The sequence below is a fragment of the Amaranthus tricolor genome, chromosome 8 (assembly GCF_026212465.1).
Source record: "Amaranthus tricolor cultivar Red isolate AtriRed21 chromosome 8, ASM2621246v1, whole genome shotgun sequence".
Classification (NCBI taxonomy): domain Eukaryota; kingdom Viridiplantae; phylum Streptophyta; class Magnoliopsida; order Caryophyllales; family Amaranthaceae; genus Amaranthus; species Amaranthus tricolor.
In genome coordinates, this window is record NC_080054.1 from 31,317,273 (window position 1) to 31,342,121 (window position 24,849).

Consider the following 24,849-nt stretch of genomic DNA (forward strand, 5'->3'; position numbering starts at 1 on the left):
CAATCTCTATCTTTATTTCAACGACACTTTTCTCCCTTAACTACTAATCCAAACTAAAAATTCACAAAAGTTAATAAATTCAAATAGACAGATGAGTACTACTTTGAATAAGTAGAAATCATCAATTTCGAAAATAAATAAACAACGGTTCGAGAAATTTGAAAAAATCCTTTAAAAGTTGCATAAAGTGCAAAATGATTTTCGATTGTTGTATTTTGAAAGACATCTGAAAAACTTAGAATGATACAAGGTGTTATTTGATTATTAATTATATTTTAGTCAAATGAAATTTCCCTGAATAAGAAAAATTATTTTAAAACATTTTTCAGCTTACAAGTAGAGCCAATATGTAATAATAAACGAAAATAAGCAAATCAATGTTTTGAAATGGAATGAAATACTGTTTACATAACCATAATCCAAGGATACATCAGTTCGTAAACACCTTACTTCCATGTCTAAACTTGTTCCATTCATCTCAAGCAGTTCAAGCATAAAACCCCTCTTTCTACTCTAACAAACAAAACATCTTCTGTCTCAAACTCGTACAACAATTGTCGCTATGGTGCAACCATAATGCTTTTCGGTAAACATGAAAAAGACGATGCCAAGTGCACTTTAGCTAGTCTATCTGATTAGATTCTAATCATCTTCTCTTTCAGGAGGAAGGCCACAAGGTAACAACATTTTCTGCACAGAGATCATATGACAAATTCATAAATGTTCACAACTGAGGATTAAGTGAGAAGTGCATGCTCCTATGCTTAAAATTGCTCATGGCCACGTTTACATGTGAGGCTAAAGCATTCCCCGTGCTTAACTAAGCGTGGGATAGCTAACTGCAGGGAGATATTGCACATGCTTAATAAGCACGGTTAATTCTAGATTGGGTCACGCTTATAAGCGTGGCAACACACAACTGCCACACTATTAGGTCTAAATTTTAAATCACTTCACATGATGCAAATCACCTTAGATAAATCCTTTGGGCATTAGCGGCATAGCAAGTTTATCTTCAACTGAAGTTTCCATTGAAATGTTGATGAAAACAAAGCTCAAATAAACGATCAAATTCAAGAATGTAAGCACAAACCTGCATGAAGTTGTAGCATTCTCTTCCAATGGATTCATTTTCTGCAACAGCAAAAAAAGCAAGCATAGGGTAATGCCCAATGTAGGAAGCATAACTATCACGTTGAATGTTAACAGCCCATTCACTGTTCAATTTAATAGGAACGTGTTAAAACCAAATGATCAATAGACAATATAGGCCAAAAAAGTCACAAGAGATCCAACAAAACTAAAGCTCACAATCTGTTCAAATCTGCATGTCCAGTACCAACATATTTTGCTTGAAGATGCTCGAGTTGGGAATTGATGTTAAATCTATCACTGGCCTTCATACACGAAAGCAAGATATTCAGCAATTTGTTCTAAAGCAAGCAGAGGGGGCATCCAACTTTTAAGACTTTCTAAAACTCGAGTCATAGAAATTAATATATGTAGTCCTCTATCCCATGGAGACTGCACACGTCTTTTTTAAGTGAGCTTTTTGGGTCATCCATGACAATCTCTATGGACAGAGGGATTAGCAACTTGCATACCCAAATGCATTTTATGTTCAATTTTTGCTCAAATCTTAAGAAAAATCAGCAACCATAAAGGACTCAAAAATAATTGATACAATGGCCTCTTCTAAAACACTAAAGCTTTAGAAAGGTTTTCCATAAGTTGTGAGAGGTACCAAGGTTTGTGACCTTATTAAGGTGGGTTGTGTGGCAACCTTGTCTTGAGTAACAGTTTTTTATCTTGTCGAATATCCTTTTTGGTAACACCAGAAGAATTTTACAAAATTATAGCTCGATGAGGAGATAAGTCTTGGAAAACCCATTTTAAAAAACTTTATGACATTGTTAGAATGTGCCATAGAAAACCTCATGGGTCACCAAGTGCTTTAGATAACGATAAACTGAATCAAAAAGGCTACATAGTGAGCTAAAAGACCCCATTGTATATCATAGTACACAAAAATTATAGCGGATGTGTAAGCAATTTTGCATGAGTTTGGCAGTTTTATCGCCCCTATTATACATCATAGGACCTAAAATGAGTGTGGGAAAAGTTTTAGAGTAATCCAAGTCGGATCTAAAGATAGGTCCGAACTAAGTCGATTCCAAAAGCTGTATATAGATCACGCTTTTGGGGTGTTCTAAAAATTTTCTGATCAAACGAAGAAAGTAACACGGAAAGCATCTTTATGTCACCACAATCCCCACAGAAGCATAAATCACCCTAAAATGATGGATACAAATGCCTCTTCTATAACAAAAAGTCTTTATAAAGGCTTTACATCAGTTGTCAGAGACACCTAAGCTTTTCTAAAAAATCCGACCATCCTTATATCGCTACCTACCATAAAGAACCACAAATGACTCAAAAATAAATGATAAAATGGCCTCCTCTAAGACACCAAAGCATTAGAAAGGTATTCCATAAGATGTGGAGGTACCATGGCTTGTGATAAGTCATACTTTCGATGTGTCAAAAAAACTTCATGACAATGTTAGGATGCACTATAGAAACTCTCATGGGTCAGCAAGTGCTTTAGATAACGAAAAAGTGGATAAAAAAGGCTACATGGTGAGCTAAAAGAACCCATTGTATATTGTCGTAGACACAACTTATTACAGATGTGTAAGCAATTTTGCGTGAGTTAGGAAGTTGATCACCCCTAATATTCATCATACGACCTAAAAAGAGTGGGAAAAGTTTTAGAGTAATTTGAGTTGAATCTCAAAATAGGTCCAAAGTAACTCCATTCTAAAGGCTATAGATCACGCTTTTGGGGTGTTATAAAAAATTTCTGAACAAACTGCAAAAGTAATATGGAAAGCATCATTATGTCACCACCAACCTCGTTGAAGCATAAATGACTCTAAAATAATAGATTTAAACAACTCTTCTAGGAAAAAAAGTCTTTAGAAAGGCAGGCACCTAAGCTTGTCTTGAATACCGAATCATTCTTATATCACTACCTACCATAAAGAACCACAAATGACTCAAATATAAGTCATACAATGGCCTCTTCTAAGACACCAGAGCTTTAAAAAGGTTTTCCTTAAGTTGTGGGAGGTATAAAGGCTTGTGACCTAATTATGAGGGGTTGTGTGGCAAACTTGTCTTTATAACAGTTATTTAACTTGTCAAATATCCTTTTTGGAAGCTTCGAAAGAATTTTTCAAATTCTTAGTCGATGCGAAGATAAGTCTTGAAATTCCCATTTCAAAAGTTATAAGTCATAGTTTCGCAGTGAAAAAGAACTTTATGATAATGTTAGAATGCGCAATAAAAACCCTTATGGGTCACCAACTTCTTTAGATGACAATAAATTGAACTGAAAAAGGCTACATAGTGAACTAAAAGACCCTTTTGTATATCGTAGTGGACACAACTTATTGCATATCAACAAGCAATTTTGCGTGAATTAGGAAGTTTTATCACCCCCTAATATTCATCATAGGACCTAAAGAGAGTGTTGGAAAAGTTTAAGAATAATCTGAGTCGGATCTCAAGATATTTCCAAAATAACTCCTATTCCAAAGTTTCTGATCAAATTGAGAAATCAATATAGAAAGGATCCTTATGTCACCACCAACCCCGTGGAAGCATAAATAACTCTAAAATCATAGATATAAATGCCTCTTCTATGACAAAAAGTCTTTAGAAAGGCTTTACATCAGTTGTCAGGGCACCTAAGTTTGTCTTGAATACCAGACCATACTTATATAACTACCTACATAAAGAACCACAAATGACAAAAAACTAATTGATATAAAGGCCTTTTCCAAGACACCCAAGCAATAGAAAGGTATTCCATAAGTTGTGCGAGGTAACAAGGCTTGTAGACTTATTACGGTGGGTTTAGTGGCCAACTTGCCTTGAGTAACAGTTTTTTAACTTGCCAAATATCCTTTTTGGTAGCTGCGAAAGAAGATTACAAAATTCTAAGTCGATGCGAAGAAAAGTCTTGAAATTCCCATTTCAAAAGTTATAAGTCATACTTTCGCGGCGTAAAATAAACTTGATGACAATGTTAGAATACGCTATAAAACCCCTCATGGGTCACCAAGTGCTTTAGATGATGAGAAATTGAAAAAAAAAGGCTAAATAGTGAGCTAAAAGACCCCTTTGTATATCGTGGTGGACACAACTTTTTGCGGATAAGCAAGCAACTTTAAGTGAGTTAGGAAGTTTATCACCCCTAATATTCATCATAGGCCCTAAAGAGAGTGTGGGAAAAGTTTTAGAATAATCGGAGTTGGATCTCAAGATAGGTCCAAAATAACTCCATTCCAAAGGCTATAAATCACACTTTAGAAGTGTTCTGAAAAATTCTAATCAAATTGAGAAAGCAATACCAAAGCATCATTATGTCACCACCAACCCCGTGGAAGCATAAATGACTCTAAAATCATAGATATAAATGCCTCTTCCATGACAAAAAGTCTTTAGAAAGGCTTTACATCACTTGTTAGAGGCACCTAAGCTTGTCTTGAATACCGGACCATCCTTATAAAACTATCTACCATAAAAAATCACAGATAACTCAAAAATAATTGAGATAAAGGCCTCTTCCAAGACACAAAAGCAATAGAAAGGCATTCCATAAGTTGTAGGAGGTACCAAGGCTTGTAACCTTATTACGGTTGGTTGTGGGGCCAATTTGTTTTGAGTAAAAGTTTTTAACTTGCCAAATATCTTTTGTGGTAGCTTCGAAAGAATTTTACAGAATTCTAAGTCGATGTGAAGAGAAAGTCTTGAAATTCCCATTTCAAAAGTTATAAGTCATATTTTCGCGACGTAAAAAAACTTTATGACAATGTTAGGATGCGCTATAAAAACTCTCATGGGTCACGAAGTGCTTTAGATACCAATAAATTGAACCAAAAAAGGCTACATAGTGAGCTAAAAGACCCCTTTGTAAATCGTGGTGGACACAACTTATTGCAGATCAGAAGGCAATTTTGCGTGAGTTTGGGAATTCTATCGCCCCTAATATTCATCATAGAACCTAAAAAGAGTGTGAGAAAAGATTTAGAGTAATCTAAGTCGGATCACAATATAGGTCCGAAGTAACTCAATTCCAAAGGCTATAGATCACACTTTTGGGGTGTTTTGAAAATTTTCTGATCAAATTGAGAAAGCAATATGAAAAGCATGCTTATGTCACCACCAACCTGGGAAGCATAAATGACTCTAAAATGATAGATATAGTGCTTATTCTATGACAAAAAGTCTTTAAAAAGGCATTACATCAGTTGTCAGGGCACCTAAGCTTGTCTTGAATACCGGACCATCCTTATATAACTACCTACCATAATGAACAACAAATGACACAAAAATATTTGATATAATGGCCTCTTCCAAGACACCTAAGCAATAGAAAGATATTCCAGAAGTTGTAGGAGGTACCAAGGCTTGTGACCTTATTATGGTAGGTTTTATGACCAACTTGTCTTGAGTAATAGTATTTTAACTTGAAAAATATCATTTTTGGTAGCTACGAAAGAATTTTACAAAATTCTAAGTCGATGCGGAGAAAAGTCTTGAAATTCTCATTTCAAAAGTTATAAGTCATACTTTCGCGGTGAGAAAAGAATTTTATGACAATGTTAGAATGCGCTATAAAAAACCCTCATGGGTCACCAAGTGCTTTAGATAATGATACATTGAAAAAATGGGCTAAATAGTGAGCTAAAGGACCCCTTTGTATATCGTTATGGACACAACTTATTGCAGATAAGCAAGCAATTTTGCGTGTGTTAGGAAGTTTTATCACCCCTAATATTCATCATAGGACCTAAAGACAGTGTGGGAAAAGTTTTAGAATAATCTGAGTCGGATCTCAAGATAGGTCCCAAATAACTCCATTCCAAAGGCTTAGATCACACATTTGGAGTGTTCTAAAAATTCTCTGATCAAATTGAGAAAGCAATATGAAAGCATCCTTATGTCACCACCAACCCCGTGGCAGCATAAATGACTCTAAAATCAAAGACAAATGCCTCTCGTATGACAAAAAGTCTTTACAAAGGCTTTACATCAATTGGCAGAGGCACCTAAGCTTGTCTTGAATACCGGACCATCCTTATGTAACTAACTACCACAAATGACTCAAAAATAATTGATATAAAGGCCTCTTCGAAGACACCAAAGCAATAGAAATGTATTCCATAAGTTGTGGGAGGTACCAAGGCTTATAACCTTATGATGGTGGGTTGTGTGGCCAATTTGTCTTGAGTAACAGTTTTTTACTTTCAAATATCCTTTTTGGTAGCTTTGAAAGAATTTTACAAAGTTCTAAGTCGTTGCGGAGAAAAAAGTCTTGAAGTTCCCATTTCAAAAGTTATAAGTCATACTTTCACAGGTAAAATGAACTTTATGACAATGTTAGAATGCGCTATAAATTGAAATGCGCTATGACCAAGTGATTTAGATAACAATAAATTGAAAAAAAGGCTACGTAGTGAGCTAAAAAGACCCTTTTGTATATCGTGGTGGACACTACTTATTGCAGATAAGCAAGCAATTTTGCGTGAGTTAGGATGTTTAATCACTCCTAATATTCATCATGGGACCTAAAGAGGGTATAGGAGAAGTTTTAGAATAATCTGAGTCGGATCTCAAGATAGGTGCGAAATAACTCCATTCCAAAGGCTTAGATCACGTTTTTGAAGTGTTCTTAAAATTTTCTGATCAAATTGGGAAAGCATTATGGAAAGCATCCTTACGTCACCACCAACCCCGTGGAAGCATAAATGAATCTAAAATCATAGATATAAATGCCTCTTCTATGACATAAAGTCTTTAGAAAGGCTTTACATTAGTTATTAGAGGCCCCTAAGCTTGTTTTGAATACCGGACCATCCTTATATAACTACCTACCATAAAGAACCACAAATGACTCAAAAATAAATGATATAAAGGCCTCTTCCAAGACACCAAAGCAATAGAAAGGTATTTTATAAGTTGTGGGAGGTACAAAGGCTTGTAACCTTATACGGTGGGTTGTGTGGCCAATTTGTCTTGAGTAACAGTTCTTAACTTGCCAAATATACTTTTTCGTAGCTTCAAAAGAATTTTACAAAATTCGTCGATGCGGAGAAAAAGTCCTAAAATTCCCATTTCAAAAGTTATAAGTCATACTTTCGTGGTATAAAAAGAACTATATGACAATGTTAGAATGCGCAATAGAAACCCCCATGGGTCACCAAGTGCTCTAGATAACGATAAATTGAAAAACAAAAGGCTACATTGTGAGCTGAAAGACCCCATTGTACATTGTGGTGGACACCACTTATTCGGATATGCAAGCAATTTTATGTGAGTTATAAAGTTTTATCACCCCTAATATTCATCATAGGACCTAAAAAGAGTGTGGGAAAAGTTTTAGAATAATTTGAGTCGGAACTCAAGATATGTCCGAAATAACAACCATTCCAAAGGCTATAGATCACGCTTTTGAAGTGTTTTGAAAATTTCTGATCAAATTGAGAAAGCAATTAGGAAAACATCCTTATGTCAACACCAACCCCGTGGAAGCATAAATGACTCAAAACTAATTGATACAATGGCCTCTTCTAAGACACTAAAACTTTGGAAAGATATTCCATGAGTTGTGGAAGGTACCAAGGCTTGTGACCATATTATGGTGGCTTGTATGCCCAACTTGTCTTGAGTAACAAAATTTTACTTGCCAAAGATCCTTTTTGGTAGCATCAGAAGAATTTTACAAAATTCTAAGTAGATGCGATGATAAGTCTTGAAATTCTCATTTCAAAAGATACAAGTCATACTTACGCGGTGTCAAAAATAATTTATAATAATGCAAGAATGCACAATAGAAACCATCATGGGTCACAAAGTGCTTGACTAAGGATGTTTCATCACGCCAATTATTCCTCAAGACCAATAAAAAGTGTTGGCATATATCACTTAAAAGCTTAAACATTTTAAATTTGGTTTTTCAATAATCCTATCCATTAATGATTGACTATTCGACCAATAAATTTAAGACCACTGTATATCAAGTGGAAAAACATTATATAACGAACAATTTTGTCTTAAAAAGAAAGGGAAGAAGCTCAACTATGATGGACTAACTTACATCACTACAAATTACCATACAAAAAAAGAACAGAATACACAAGGGAAGAAAAATAATAAGGGAGAAGTACATGACAAAATTAGAACTACCAAAAAGTTTCTTGTATTGAATAACAATTTTTTACCTTGACAGATATCCTTCTAGATAGAAACAGACGAAATTTAGAAAATTCTAAATTGATGTCAAGATAAGTCTCGAAAGCCCCATTTTAGAATATTCATACTTTTGCCGTGTCAAAAAAAACTTTTGTGGCTTTGTTAAAATGCGATGTAGAAACCCTGATGGAGCACTAAGTGTTATAGACAATGAGAACTTGAACCAAGAAGGCTACATAGAGCGCTTAAATACCCCATTTGTATATCGGGGTAGATACAACTTATTGCGATGTGTAAGAAATTATGCTTAAGTTAGGAAGTTTTTATCACCCCTAATATTTATTATAAGACCTAAAAAGAGTGTGGAAAAAGTTTTGGAGTAATCAGAGTTGAATCTCAAGATAGGTCCTAAGTAACTCCATTCAAGAGACAGATCACGCTTTTGGGGTGTTTTGAAAGTTTTATTATTGAACTAAGAACGCATTACAGAAAGCATGCTTGTGTCACCACCAACCCTACGAAACCATAAATGACTCTAAAATGATGGATATAGAGGCCTTTGCTATGGCACAAGGTCTTTAGAAAGGCTTTCCCTAAGTTATGGGAGGCACCGAAGCTTGTCACCTTATTGTAAGTTGGTGGCCAACTTGTTTTAAATAACAGTGTTCTACATTGCCAAATATTTCTCCTTTCACCTATAGAAGAATTTAAAAAAAAGTAATTTCACATGTTACAATTCAAACTTTCGGGGTGATATAAAAAATTATGACAATGTTAGAATAGATATATTAAGCCTCTTTGGGTCATCAAGTGTTGTAGAAAACTAGAAATTGAACCAAGAGTGCCACATAGTGAGCTCAAAGATCCCTTTCAAACATTTTACTAGACACAACTTATTGTTGATCTGTATGCAATTGGCTTGACTAAGGTGTTTCATCACCCTAAATATTCCTTTGGACCAATAAAAAGTGTTTGCACTCACCAATAAATTTAAGACCATTGTATATGGAGTTTAAAAAACATTATAGAATAAAAACAACAATTTCTTTCTTAAATAGGAAGGGATAAAGCTCAACTACAATGGACTAACTTACATCACTACAAATTAAAAAGAAAAATAAAATAAAATAAAAAAAGAACACAATTACCATAAAAAATGAACACAAAGGGAAGAAAATAATGGGGAAGAAGTAAATTACAAGATTATCAGCATTTAGACTACCAAAACTATAATATACTTCAAACAGAGCTAGAGAATACCAAAAAACAATCCTAAAGCTGCAACCGAACTATTCCGAAGAATTTATAAATCAAATTGTAAGGCAAAAACAATAAAGAAAGCTGAAGAAATCAAATAAATAGGGGGCAATTAAATTAGGGTTTTGACATCTTAAATTGTTCCTCGATTACACAAGGGAATCATACATAACCATGAGTGACTGAGAGAGCTTAAATCAAAGATATCAATAAGAAGTAAAAGAGTGTGATAATTGCTTATACTTCATATTTTAGGATTAAACGCACATCTAATCTATCTAAGAAAGTAAAAACAGTGAATACCTGCATCTTGACGATTTCCCGGGAAATCGACGATCTTTACAATGATTTCAAAATGTGTTTTTCTATGCGTTCACTTACTCTAAATTTCTAATAGAAGCATAATTTACCTTATTTAATATTCCTCCATCCCGAAGTTATATTTGACTTTTATTTTTAAACGGTTTTTTTTTTATCCAAGTAGATTCATGTAGAGGTGCTTTTATTGTATATTAATATATTTTGTTGAAATTTCAAATTAATTAAAAAAGAGTGAAGTCTTCCCTAAACCTTTTTGTAAAAATGGTTGGTTTGATTAAAGGGACATATTGATCGATAAGCCAATTACTACACAGATATGTGGTCAAAATTTGTTGTTAATTATTTACTTTTGATTAGAGAATAACGAGTTAAAAAGCCAAAATCAATTCAAAAAAGCTATTAATAGTAGGTTTTTGATTTTGGTAAAAAAGTTAGTTTATGATTGTTTGCTTATATAAGTCGATGTCGTTGCTCTTTGGGCTTTGTGGGCCTAGCTCGGATTACAAACAAGTCAAGTTGGGTGGAGATCTTGTATATATCAACTCGATTCATTCACATTATAAGGTTATTTTACTCTGATGAGCTAAATTAGATTGAATTAGACGAAGGTAAACAAGTCTCATGTAGTGTTTTTATCAAGTGATTTACAAGTTTTGTCTGAGTATACCAAGGCATGTCTCCTTTGATCGATCCAGTAAAATATATTACAAAAATTATTTAAATGCAATTACTACAATATTATACTTTTGTCAAGTGGCTCTGATATGAAATATATGTACAAATTACAAAACTAACAAGGCGATTGATTGTTACTTAAAAAATGCTGCATAAGTGGTACATATTTAACAAAATACATAGCTTAAATCAATCAACATTTTAGAGGCCTCTGATAATGAGGAGGCAAGGAGGGGCAATTTTCATTCATGTTGGCATATGGCTCTATGGTGTTGTACTCGGGCAGCTCCATGCGGAACTCCCCTAGAATCTGGCAAAATGGAACCCGACTATTCTCAGTGTTACACCAGCTTGGCAAGCGTGTTACATTGTTCTCGTATATTTTCAGCATATAGGCATCACGGATCTGCAGTTTGATCAAAGAACCAGTGTCAACCAGGGTCAAAAACAACGAGCATACGAAAACAAAAATGCTCAGATACTTGAGATTCAATGCTCATATCCTTGCATAAAAATGGCCGGGGAAGAGAAGACAAATAGAAGAAAACGAGGGAAGAAAAAAGTATTTTGGTACTTACCGTAAATTCTGTTACTTGGATGGAATCATACAAGGGAAGAAAAACTCCTGCTTCTTTATACATAGCAAGGATAAAGGCTACGCATGTTGTGGATTTACCGTCACTGTATATCCATTCATCTTGTTCTGGGACGGTTAGCAACTGCTCAAATGCTATGCCTCGGTTCTCAATCTCTTGAAGAATTTCAAGCAAATCCAAGCCCTAAAAGAAGTGATCATGATGATTTCACGGGTTAGTTAGAGATTATTATGCTATGAGACGCTCAGTAAAAGAAAATATAGCCAATTGGGTTAATTAACAAAATTTCCCTGCCCTTACAGTAGGGTAGGAGACAAATAAATTATCTATTTATGGCATTCACCGTACTTTTTAAACCAAAGGGGTCGGGTGGGCATGCTGGCCAGTTCAATGCATACCTCAGTTCCAAGTCTCTTATTTAAAGCTTCATTCCACATATTTGCTGCATATGCTGGCTGTACTCTAGTCCACATAGACATGACAGAAATGACCTGCAGATATTAAGTATCGACAGACGAAAATAATCAAATAAGCCACCACTGTAGTTAACAAAATCAAATAAAAATAAAACTAAAAAACGACATTGTTCGCTTCAACGACGATAAAAAGAATTGACTTCAGAAAGGTCACAATGCATGCAAAAGAACTACCAAGTGAGCATCAAGAGGCGGCGGAAAGTTGTCGCCTATGGTATCAATCCAACTAAATATCATATTGTGGTAGCCATATGGTTTTCCGGACATTCTTCGAGCAAATTCCCAAGCGGCGGTTGAGTTGAACTTTGCACGCACATCAGGATGCAAAGGTAACAACGCTATCTGTGGGTTGGAATCATCCTTCAGTGCAAGTTCCCACCATTCATCCCAAGGAACGATTGCAATAATTTCTTCACCCTGCAATTGGAAAGGAGTACGACTCATAAATCAAAAGTAAGAATCAGATGCTCTACAAAACTAAGTTAAGTTGTTCAATTGTATACCTTCTCATTCTCATGCCCTGATTCCCCAACCCAAAGATTACCATGCTCATCTTTCAAGCAAACAGCCGTATGACCAGCAAATGCACCTGTGACCCATTTCTCCAGCGTCTCAAATCCACCCCAACGACCACGGATCTTTGAAACGGCTAGAAAATCCCCAGAATGGACGTCCTGAGGATTAATAATGGTCTGCCAAGGCTGAGGACGCTTCTCAAATATTGCACCCATGTGCTTCTCAAGAAACGCTAGGTTAGCACGCTGACCCCAACCAGAATTAGAAAATAGAGGCAAAACATCCACCAAAGAAAGAAAAGTCCCAAGCATTCCAGATGGCATTAGGAACACAGATATCCCATGTTGCTTTACATATTCCAACTCAGCAGCTTCTTCCCAAGAATCAATTTTTAATGTATGTTCACTAGAGGAAAAGTAATAATCCCAAGTAACTCTGTAGGGAGTCGCAAAAACATAAAGATCCATACAGGTCCAACTGTGGGCTGAAGAAGTCTGTCAAGGAAGCAAATAACTGCATTAGTTTTTGAATGCTTATGGCTATCAAACCAATAAAAATTGACTTCTTAACTAATACTCTCAACAAGTACACCAATATTTGTCATGCACAAAGCAAAATGAATTCTAAACCAATTTCAAATCACAAACAAACCAATGGTTTCCAGTTTCTATTATTTGAATTTCAGTATGATAAAATTGGAAGTAGAATCATGTATTTCTCAGGTTGCTTTCTCCAATGTATTCACTTTCAAAGTGAACAAAAATTATTTGGAAATAAGCAATAATTTATGAAAAGCTCATCCCTAATCAGCAAATATCTGGAACTATTAGCCACATTCACATATGCTATCTATGTAATTCCTTGTTCTTAAAACACTTATTTTTCAGTCTATTAAACACCACTTTGAATTATTGACACAGCTATCTATTAGTAAAAAAAAAAAATCTAAAAACTAATATAGTGATAAAATGAATTGATAAGCATCAAACACCATTCACATGACTTCTTTCTCCTTCTAAATATGGTCAAAGTACTAAATCTTTCACCACAATATTCTAACTACTAAGTCTTAAATCAAAAGAGTACATAAGGATTATTTTATAGGGAAATGATATATACAACCTAGGGCTGTAAATGATTCGTTTCTTAAATTAGAATTATCCTATAATTTCAATTTTCCATCAATTTAAAAAAAATAAAAAAAATAAAAAAACTTATTTTCACCAAATATTATGATTACAATGCAAATTACTCAAATAACGATATAATACTTATTTTTCACAAAATATTTCTACTTTTAACTTCTTATATACAGCCCTAAAGTTGTATATATCATCACCCTAGTTTATAATGTATTGGAAAAGTTGTCAACGTAGCAATGATTTGTTTTGGCTTTGCGAAGATGTTTATAACTTCACAAACTTTGAGAAATGCTAACAAGTAAATCATCCAGCTATTTTAAAGTGTATGTCAACCGTACATGGAAATGTTTATCATCCTGCTTAGGACAATGTAACGGTCAACTCTATTATACTCCTTCCATATCAAATTATATAAAACACTATATATTTTAGATGCTTCAATACAAATAAAAAGTTTCTCTTTCTGCACATATATCCTTTGTCTTAACCCATATTCTCTTCATATCTCCCCTACTAATACATGGAATTCTTCATGAAGATCAAATAAACAATGGCTTGTATTACTTCATTTATGATCATGTATTTTTTATCATGTATATTAGAAGATTGCAGCACATGCCTAGTATTTCTAGATTACAAACAAGATATTATGTTTGATTACAGGCTAGACTGAGGGAAGGAGAAGGGTTTTACACTTTTACTTGCTCTAACTGAGACACGACCCAATTTTCGAGTAAAAACAAAATATAGCACACATTTTCTAATAAGAAGGGCCCAATTGAACTTGAAACCTCGCAAAGGTACAGTCAATTAGCTTAGCAAGCACTTAGTGGTGAAACTTCTAAGGGGCGGGAGGGTAAGTCCCTAAACTTCTTCTTTATATAATGTACAATATATAATGACCTGATGTAGGTGCATCTAAAATAAATTTTCATGAAGCCCAATTTAAAGGATTGCTAGCAACAAATAGCTTACGAGTATTGCTCATACAAAACACCGAATGAGTTGAGAATGAACAGCAAATAAAAGGGGTTTCCTAACCATGAAGAAAGCTCACCTAGTTGCTTAGAATTCCCAATGAAAAAAGTTCACCTACTTGCTTAAGCTATTAGCTTACTTCTCCTATGATTAAGTAACCTCCTAAGCACCTCTATGTGTTGTCTTCTTTACTCATCAAAACTACCTTATAACTTAGGTTAGATGGCACAAGTTAAGACATTGAAGGACACTAATTGAAGAAGGAAGCTGCCAACCAAAAAGGATGATTTACAACACATCTTCGTAGCATTTTCTTATTATTTCCTTCCTCTTTTAAGTTTTCCTTTAGTGTTAAGTAATTTTACCTATAAATAGCCATGTATGTTTCATTGTGAAATCAGAATTTTGAGAGTGAAATACGAGTGAACTTAGTTTACATGTTCAAGAATCTCAATACCTTTATCAATATAAAAGCAAGTATTTATATCGTGGTGGTTTAAGTACTAGCTTAACTTGTTGAGAAATGTTCCGCTTTGAGAATTATACTAGTTTCAATACAAATCGTGTGTAGCAACCTTTAGCGAGTCTAGATAAATGTTGTTGCATCAGTCCATTTAACCATCTTTTGTTTATCTTTATAACCAAAACACACATACACCATCAGCCCCTAAACCTTACGCATCATGACCCTTTAACAACCATATAATAATGATTGTCTTAGTAGTAGAGTTATTTCATAACTAAGAAATCAAAAGTTTAAACTTTTGCCCCTTCATTTTCAACCCAAACTAAAGGTCCAAATCTTGCCTTACTCAATTTTTTCACTCAAGTTTCGCCTATTGCAAGCACAAAGGTGTAATGGCATACCATCATATCGTAAACATGAGATTTAATTTAGAGTATAAGGGCTACATATAAACATTTACTATATTACCCAACATAGCTTCAACACGCGTTGATAGGCGTAGTTGATGTTTTGTGTTTCCAGTTTTAGCTTCTTATACATAGCCCTTAGAGCTATGAAAATCATTTTCGTTCATTTAAATTTGTCCTGATATAGTATTCACCAAAAGAGTACTTAATCACATCTCGCTGCTACAAGGCTACCACATTTCATAGCATTCGTTCCTAATAAGCAACAATGTCAAACAAGATGATCACGTAGCAAAAGAAGTAATCAGTTCCATTACAATAGGTAAAGACCGAATTAAATACAATAGCAACCCCCAATTTCAACAAAATTATTAACCCTAAAATTTGTGTTGAATCAAGATACAATAATCAAACTTACCCACAAAAATATGGTCAAAACACAAAGCTCTTGCACAATTTTCATCCCAAATTGAATAATAAAACAAAAAGAATTGGAAAATAATACCTTAAGGTGAAGAAGACCACCACCTATACCACCCTTATCATCATCATTTTCAGTGAACTCAAGACGCGCAGAGTTCTCAAAAAAGCAAGTACCTTTCCACTGAATTGACTCATTATTTTGAGGAGTAACTGAACCCACATAAGAAGGCATTAAATCAACTGCACTATGAAGATTATTAAGAACAGGCCATGATATTTGACGGGGTAAAACAGGGAGAACGTCATTAACCCTAAAAGGTACTTTAATTGCAAAACCCGAATCGAAACAGAACCCTACCCCTAAAAAAAATATTATCAATTGAAACCCAATTTGGGGTTTTATACTTCGAATCATACTGTAAGTATGACCGATGCTATGCGAAAATGGATGTGGGTATTTATTGCGAGCTTGAACAAAGTGAGAAAGATGGGATGAGTCTGAAGGATTCTTGAAAATTTGGGGTGATTTTAGTGATGATCCATCTGGAATTTTGGATTGGGAGGAGAGAGAAAACGTGTCTTGATCATTAGAATGGGTTTATTCAATTGAGAAACTTTATTATTTTTTTGTCGTTAAGTTGGCAGTTTGCAACTTAGATGTTACTTTTCTCTTAAATTTTTTGGTATTAGGATCTCTCCCATACTTTTCTTAATTATACATTTTAAAATTTTAGCACCTATTTTAAAATAAAAAATAAAATTTTAAATTTGTTTTATTTTTCTCTATCAAGCAATTTTGATCATTAGATTTGAATAATAGACCCTCCATTACCTTTTAAGTAACGGAGAGGATCCTAACTCGATCTTACGTAATCTATGACTCAATCAGTCAATTGGAATTCATAACCTTTGCGACATCTTATCCGAGTGATACGAGAAGTTAATATCATGGTTGAAGAGCTAGGGTTTACTAGTATTTATTTTTATATAAGAAGTAAAACATATTTTTAGTTAGACTAATTGTTGATCAAATGTTATTTGCGTAATTAAAGCGAAAATTTTTTATATATATAATATAGTAAAGTAATTTAAAGAACAAATGAAAAGAAAAAGTAATTTAAAGAAAGGGTAGTAGTTTAACAATTGCATATGACAATAATTGTTGAAAAAACTAGTAGTATTTTATATGGAATATACAAATAACAATGACATACAAATAGAAAAATTTATTCTTTTTGTGAAAGAATTATTTAACCTTTATATTTTTATAAATGATATATAATACAAGATTTCAGTGTAAAATCCTCAAACACTCTCTCATAATTATGAGAACTCTTATTAATCTCAAAAGTGTATCTTAAATTTTTGGTTATAAATATGAGCACCCTAACAATCCTAAGTATATTTGTTGTTGATAACAATATAAAATCAGGAAACTAACCATTAGAATACACCTATATAATTAAAGGAAACTATGCTCTCTTAATTATATTTGACATTCAATTTCCTAATTTATATTTAATATTAAAAATAGAAAATGTATTAAATAAAGTCCTACTAAATAAATAATAGTTGTATTGGAATCTCTTTTACTTTTGCTCAACAATCGCTTACATTTTTATTCAAATCGTGGGATATCATATATTTATTATTAGGAGTATTATTCATTAGGAATAATCTTTTTCATTATAAATAGATTAGCATTTTGATCTCAGATTTTCGGTATGCACCAAAGAAACTAACTTATTTGTTTTATTGTTTGTATTTATACAAACAAAAAACTCTCAAGTTATCCCCCCAATCCATCAAAAGAAATTAACCTTCAACAAAGGAAAAAAATAATATTCATTCTTCTAACGTTTATTTACTTCATTAATCATTTTGCATAACACAGAATTCTAATTTTGGTGAGGCTTACTATTAAAAATATATCCAATTTCTGTTCTGCACCCCTACGGCTCTACGTACAAACTAAAACCCAGAATCAACATTATCCTTATAGACCCAGTTCCACCTTATTAAGTTGTCTTCACGACTTCATCCGAGCTTTGCTGTTAATTTCTGCAACAGACGGAAAACAATTAAAATAATTAGGGAGGTACAAGCAGGGGAATTTAGGCCCGAGCTAGCCTAGGATAAAGTCTGTAGAGTATTCGGTCCATGAATCAACCAACTCCGTGAGATAATTGCATTGATGATTCACAAACGAGCAATAACACATGCTTGATGTGTCGTCTCAAAAAGAATAAAGCTTCAAAATAAGAAAATCAAGCATGTAATGAGAATGTTAGATGAGCAGCAACACCAGCATTAGGGGTATGGATAAAATGTGGGAAGGAGTCCTACAAATCATGATGTGACATTAACGAGAAGTACTCATAACTGTGATATGAAGAATGACATTACTCTTTAGGCTTTTTGTTTCTTTACTCGGCTTTTGTTTTCGACTTATGATGTTGCATGAGCTCGAATCCATGATTCGATTACATCTATACATGCGTTACTCCTTATATGCATTTCAATGGAAACACAAATGTCATGTACTTATATAAACTCCGCAAAATTAATCAACTATAAACAAATACTTCTATCAAACAAAAAATAGATTGTATGGATAATTGCAAGCAAAAGCCTCAACAATTTTCAGGATCTCGGACAATTCATATAGAGCTAGAAATCCTAGAGTGCGGCTTATATGGGGTTAATCCATACTAAAATAGAGTGCATTAATGAACAGGGAAAGAGGATAGTCACTTCTGAAACTCGGTGCTTCTGATGATCACCTTAACATCAAACAGGTATACCACTTAAGGAAAGAGACAACAGAAAAACAACATTTCATTATCTCAATACGAACAAGGGTTTTACAGATAGAATGAAAAAAATCAAGGATATGGTTTACACCCTTGTATAAACTTGGATTCAAAGGATTCTATAATGTGCCTTGTGCACATTTAACATAACAAAACATGCGTTATGCCACAACAGTAGTCCATGTCCCATAAGCGAAAGAAACAAAGAATGTCATGAAATGATCAAGAAAGAAAATAATAGGCCATTAAGTATAAAATAAGGCCTCTTCTCAATTTTATCATGAATGTTTTGAAGCATGGCTTCCTACATAAGTAAATAATACTCAAGCCTCTATAATAACGCATTCTTTAGTCTTTTAAGTGTTCAAAAATAGTTCCTAACAGTTACTGTCATACAAAACCTACAATACACCAGTTTTTATAAAATATCTCACATTCTAGGGGCACAAACTTAAGAAATTTGTTTATAAAATAATACTCAAGCCTTTATCAGGTCTTTGAAATGCTAAGTTCCACCAGAAAGTGTACAGAAGCAGAAACATTCTGACAAAATCTTATTAGAAACAATATCCTTTGTTATTACAAGGGTAAGGTTCCATACATATGAATCCCTCTTGTCTCTTGGCTAGAGCCACTTTAACAGCATTGGGACATTATAATGTCATTGAAGGTATTAAAATAACTAAGGTTAACAATAAAACACCACCAAAACAGGCTAAGCTATCTTTAATGAAAATCTCAAAGGGGGGAATGAGACACCCAGGTCCCAAAATCTATACAATTGAAACTAGATCAACTTTTGCATAATGCGAGGATGGGAGCAAGATGATGTTCAAATGACAAGAATGCTAGAAAAGCACCAAAAGAGAAAAGCATCATTTAGCAACAAAAACTGACTAGCAAAACATTTTAGGCAGACATATCAATCCTCAAAATAAGAATAATTCTACAACTACTGTTTAGTTGAAATCTCGTTTCCATCAATTCGTTTGAAAACAATGATAAAGACAATAAATCTGCAATAACAAGATTGTCAGCATATTGCGAACCTAATCTAACATTGCTTTTTGGAAGTTCAGCACCAGCTTATAAGAAACTATTATCAACATTACATTGCCCCAATGCTGCAAAGGTGACTCCCATTAGTTGCATGAGGGTTCAGATGTATGAAATCTTACTCTTGAAATTACAAAAAGCTTGTTCCAGCTTAGCCTTTATTGTAAACACTATTTTCTCCTTTGCCTACCTAAGAAATGTGTATAGCTCAATGAGTCATCTTATTTCAGCTCTTTATAATTCTAAACTAAAAACGTATGAAACTTTGCTCCAATGACTTTTGCAATCAAATGATCTACAACTTATTCGTTGAATAATATGGCCATCAAGTGAGACACACCAATGCTTATAACTGTTGAATAAACAGCCAAATTCTCCAATGTTAAGGAGAATTCCCAAGGGATTGGGCATGGTATGTTGCATTTTTGTGTGATGATTAAGTGTTTAAACACATAGTTGGGCCAACAATGGCTTGTATTGATGTGGGCTTGGATGAGCAAGCAAGGACTCACTTGAGCCACGATGATGCAGGATAAAAGTCGGATGCTAGGAGGGCTCGTTTGGGTGAGCAAAGACGAGAAGTGTGGGCTAGAGGGACAAGTGCTCGGCGAACACAGGCCAACTCAGAAGAGTGGATAGGAGGCATAATGTGTAAATGAAGCTTGCTTGAGAAAATTACTTGGTTGTTTGGGAGAGCAACCCACTTACTCAGGAGAGCATCTATGTCATCCTTGTTTTGGCAACTTGCACGGCTGCCACTTTGGGAACTCTAAGGTTTGATTCTTTTGAATCCTTGGGCCTATAAAGGAGGCTCATAAAGGCAAAAGGAATAGTACAGGCAACCTCATTTTGGTTGTTGAACAATATAGAAGGAATGAGCTCGTATTGTAAGGAAACTCCATTGGAGTGTCATAAACTATGTGTTGTGCGACAGCGGAAGCGAAGATCGAAAAACAATAATGAAACAATAAAGATTCAAACAAACAATAAAGAAAATCACACCGAGAAATTTAACGTGGTTCACTATCAACGTGATAGCTACATCCACCGGCACCGAGAATAAACTTTTCACTATAAACCGAGAGATTACAAGATGAGCACGAGAAACCACAACAATGGCTCTCCAAGCTTTTTCTCTCTTAGTTTTTCTCACTTTGTGTTTTGCGTTGCATCTCCACTCTAATTCTAATTACATGGGGCCTTTATATATTATACCTCACAATAAAAGAAATTAGGGTTAAGAAAAAACAAGAGAAACCGTCAAAAACTAAGAATAACCGGCCAAAAACGTGCCAAGAAACCGTCATTACGCGAACTGTGAAAAAGGGCAGAGCCAACTCCGCGCCCGCGGAGTCCATTCTGCATCAACTCCGCGCCCCGCGGTCTTCTACGCGGCCCGCGGACCTTCCTCTGCTTGCCAACTGCATTCTTCCTGTTCGAGTCACATGTTTCCAACAATCTCCACCTTGACGAGAACACGTAGTCAACCACTACCTCATCAAACCATAGTGAAACAAAACTATTCTCAAGCCAAACCCGATGCAAAGCTCAAGCATAAGCCATACATCCCGACAAGTCTCCAACCAAGACCCATCCCGATAAGTCTTCAACTAAGACCCATCACATACTCGTTTCCAAGTATAACAACTCATAACGCTCAACTAGCATCACAAGTTCACTCATAATGCTCCACCTGCATCACGAGTACACGAGGCAAGCTCCACCTTGTGGTTGTGCACACCTCCACCTGTGAGCTCCCTCACACCGCCCCTAGGGGCCTATGCTAATGAATCCAGCATAGTAAAGAATCTACTAGGACTGTCAGACCATCCTACCTTCTTTACCTCTATCTTCATGTACGTGCAATCCGAATGAAATCTGACCATACTGTGCTTCTCCCGAACATCAAGTACCTGATCACTAAACACACAATCGTAGTACACAAAAGCCAACCAAGGTTGATCACAAAGAACCATCACCGAGATCAAGACATAATCAAACTCAGCGAACACAACCCAAGCTTCAACCGACGTAACAAAGCACATAATATCATTCCCGTACATAAAAAACACAACAGCTGATCCAAGCAAACCGTAGAGAGAACAAATCTCTACCTGCCAGTGCCCCCACCAAGGTTGAGTCACAAACCTGCAAATGACACTTCTGGCATGCGCAAAACAAGTACACATCACCGCATACTTCAAACACCGAACCATTACTCTAGACATGTAGACCGACTTAGTCTCAAAAAGAGGTGATGTAATTGAGCTAAGTAACACTACCAGTCCATACAACAGTTCCCATACTCTGCTCATACGTAAAGTCATAGCAAGCCACTGCGCCCGCTCACTATACTCTACAATGTGCTCATAAGTTGGAGGTCCAAGTGACTCCACAAAAATGGCTACCAACCTTGCCAATCCCACAAGGTTCAATGCATAACCTTCCACACTTATAGCAACCAAAACAACACTCCCTACAGCCAACCTATTAGACTTCTCGATAACACATATAGGCTTTTCTTGAAACCCTTTAGATCGGCGGAATGTTCCCTGTACTGACTCCTTTAAACTATTGACAGAGATAAAGATAGCACCAGAAATCACAGTCAGAGAGATACCTGGGGTAGCAACAACACCATCAATCTGGGGTCGAACAGAGATAGATGAGGAGTTAACCTCATACTCCACCTCAAACTCGGTACCACTATCACCATAACCGGCTGCTGCAAAATACACAACAACACACCAAAGCCCTAACAAGACTCCAAATATGAGATAGCACGATACCCTACTGAGCCACACCACACTCATACTGGGCACCTCTAATCCCGTGTGTAAACCCCGATCGAAAAAACTAATCCAGTATCTACTCAACAACCAAGTATCAGAGAGCATGCATAAGACTCTCCCTAACAAGGTCTAATTTGCTATTCCTGTAACACCGTTCTGCAATGGTGTTATCCCATAGGTATGATGCCACAAAATACCTAAAACACAGAACATAATAAATCCACAAAACGAACTATCCAAAAGTAGCCAACTAACCATCTTACCATACAAGTGATCATGAGCTTCAATGCTAAGCTCAAATCCATGTTTAAACCCAAACACACAATGCTTGTCTTCTTCAAGGTAGGCATCCTTGACACATGTAAGACGATTCTCAATGGACAATTCCAGCCCTCTACTTTTACCCATATGACCATGCCTATCATAAATTGTCATCTCCTGGTGACAAGTAGAAGCACTAACAACAGAACTAGGCAGCGTAACACCCTGAAAGACATACAGGGATTTCACCTTGACACCCTTAAGTATCAAATCTGAACCCTTAAAGACACTCACTTCCCCATTGCTAAACTCACCCTTGAGGCCCAAATCATCTAAGGTCCCAAGCGATATCAAGTTCTTCTCCAATGCAGGAACATGTCTCACCTTAGTCAAAGTAACCCTTCTCCCACCACTAGTCCGAAGTCTCATAGAACCAATACCTACTACTTCACATGGAGTACCGTTAGCAATCGTAACTGAAGCCCCAAAACAAGACTCATAAGTATCAAACCAATCCCGACGAGGACTCATATGGAACGAACTACCAGAATCAAGAATCCAGCTATCAACCAAATCACTAGATTCAACACAACTAATCAATGCTAAATCTTCCTCCGAATCATAGCTCTTGTTCTGTTTACTTTCGACTACTGTGACATGAGATTTATTCTTTAATTCTGGACATTTAGACCTAAAATGTCCTGGTTCCTGACAGTGATAACATATTATGGTCTTAGTGTTGCTAGACCCATCTCTACTATTACAAGTATCCGACCTAGCACCGTTACTATTGTTAGATCCCTTATTCTTTCTAGAATTTCTACCCAACCTAACAACTAACCCACTGCCATAATTCTCATTATCACTTGTCGCCTTTTGACGCAACTCCCTAGTATAAAGTGCTGCCTTCACTTCTTCTAGGGTCAACGAGTCTTTGCCAACCACAAAAGACTCCACAAAGTTCTCATAACTATTCGGTAGAGAAACAAGCAATATTAAAGCTGCATCCTCATCATCTATCTTAACTTCTAAATTACGCAAATCTAGTAAAATAGAATTAAGATTTTCTAGATGATCCCTTAATGGCGTACCTGACTGCATCCTGAGGCTAAACAACCGTTGTTTCAGTAGTAATTTGTTGGTTAAAGATTTTGTCATGTATAGTGACTCCAATTTTAACCATAATTCTGCGGCCGTCTCCTGATCAGCAACCTCCGTGATGATATGATCATCAAGACTTAGTAAGATGGTAGAATGAGCCTTCTCTTCCATCACTACTAACTGTTCATCAGTCCATCCGTTTCCAGATCCCGACGTAGACGCCGCACTCTTTGGGATCAACGGACGCCAAATCTGCAACTGCTTTAATAACGCCTTCATCTTAATCTGCCATAGCCCAAAGCTATTCTTCCCATTAAATTTCTCAATCCTTATTGTAGAATCTCTTACCATTGTTTCCTTCAAAAACTCTTCCTAGGATTAAACCTGAGCTCTTGATGCCAATTGTTGTGCGACAGCGGAAGCGAATATCGAAAAACAATAATGAAACAATAAAGATTCAAACAAACAATAAAGAAAATCACACCGAGAAATTTAACGTGGTTCACTATCAACGTGATAGCTACATCCACCGGCACCGAGAATAAACTTTTCACTATAAACCGAGAGATTACAAGATGAGCACGAGAAACCACAACAATGGCTCTCCAAGCTTTTTCTCTCTTAGTTTTCCTCACTGCATCTCCACTCTAATTCTAATTACATGGGGCCTTTATATATTATACCTCACAATAAAAGAAATTAGGGTTAAGAAAAAACAAGAGAAACCGTCAAAAACTAAGAATAACCGGCCAAAAACGTGCCAAGAAACTGTCATTACGCGAACTGTGAAAAAAGGCAGAGCCAACTCCGCGCCCCGCGGAGTTCTACGCGTCCCACGGAGTTCTACGCGTCCCGCGGAGTCCATTCTGCATCAACTCCGCGCCCCGCGGTCTTCTACGCGGCCCGCGGACCTTCCTCTGCTTGCCAACTGCATTCTTCCTGTTCGAGTCACATTGTTCCAACACTATGTTTGGAGTGTAGTAAATGGAGGGATGTCATTTCCCTCAATTGGATAACAAAAGGGGTGGGGTGGGAAGTCCATTACATTTTTGTACAAGACAAATTCTTCAAATACAGAAAAATTGGAAAGGAAAACTCAATAATCTCCCTCCGCTACCCTTCCCTCTACTCCCCTCCTCTCTCCTCACCCTTCCTATCATTTCTAATAGGTTATTCAACAAACCCCTACAGAGTGTATTTGTAAAAGAATACTTGATGTAATTGTTGAATTATCATAGACTAATATAAATCTTTGGTGTTGGCTTTGTTTGTTCTTCCTCCTCTCCATATTTCCTCAACATTGTGAG

At 35.6% G+C, this 24,849-nt stretch overlaps 2 protein-coding genes across 4 annotated transcripts; both read right to left on the bottom strand.

Moving 5' to 3' along the window:
- Nucleotides 1-350: 350 nt before the first annotated feature.
- Nucleotides 351-9,990, bottom strand: LOC130820124 (uncharacterized protein At4g14342-like). 2 transcript variants are annotated; one of them, XM_057685377.1, is made up of 4 exons: nt 9,823-9,990; nt 1,312-1,397; nt 1,094-1,217; nt 351-690 (listed from the first exon to the last, which is right to left on the bottom strand). In XM_057685377.1, the coding sequence occupies exons 1-4, from the start codon at nt 9,826-9,828 to the stop codon at nt 643-645; spliced, it is 264 nt and encodes an 87-aa protein (XP_057541360.1). In that variant the 5' UTR covers nt 9,829-9,990; the 3' UTR covers nt 351-642. The 2 variants fall into 2 exon arrangements, with proteins under 2 accessions (XP_057541360.1, XP_057541361.1); XM_057685378.1 differs by lacking the exon at nt 9,823-9,990 and having other exon boundaries at nt 1,312-1,403.
- A 591-nt stretch (nt 9,991-10,581) lies between these two features.
- Nucleotides 10,582-16,202, bottom strand: LOC130820943 (uncharacterized). 2 transcript variants are annotated; one of them, XM_057686504.1, is made up of 6 exons: nt 15,602-16,202; nt 12,091-12,597; nt 11,762-12,004; nt 11,510-11,602; nt 11,094-11,294; nt 10,582-10,921 (listed from the first exon to the last, which is right to left on the bottom strand). In XM_057686504.1, the coding sequence occupies exons 1-6, from the start codon at nt 15,932-15,934 to the stop codon at nt 10,709-10,711; spliced, it is 1,590 nt and encodes a 529-aa protein (XP_057542487.1). In that variant the 5' UTR covers nt 15,935-16,202; the 3' UTR covers nt 10,582-10,708. The 2 variants fall into 2 exon arrangements, with proteins under 2 accessions (XP_057542487.1, XP_057542488.1); XM_057686505.1 differs by lacking the exon at nt 10,582-10,921 and having other exon boundaries at nt 11,106-11,294; nt 11,460-11,602; nt 15,602-16,174.
- Between the last annotated feature and the right edge of the window lie 8,647 nt (nt 16,203-24,849).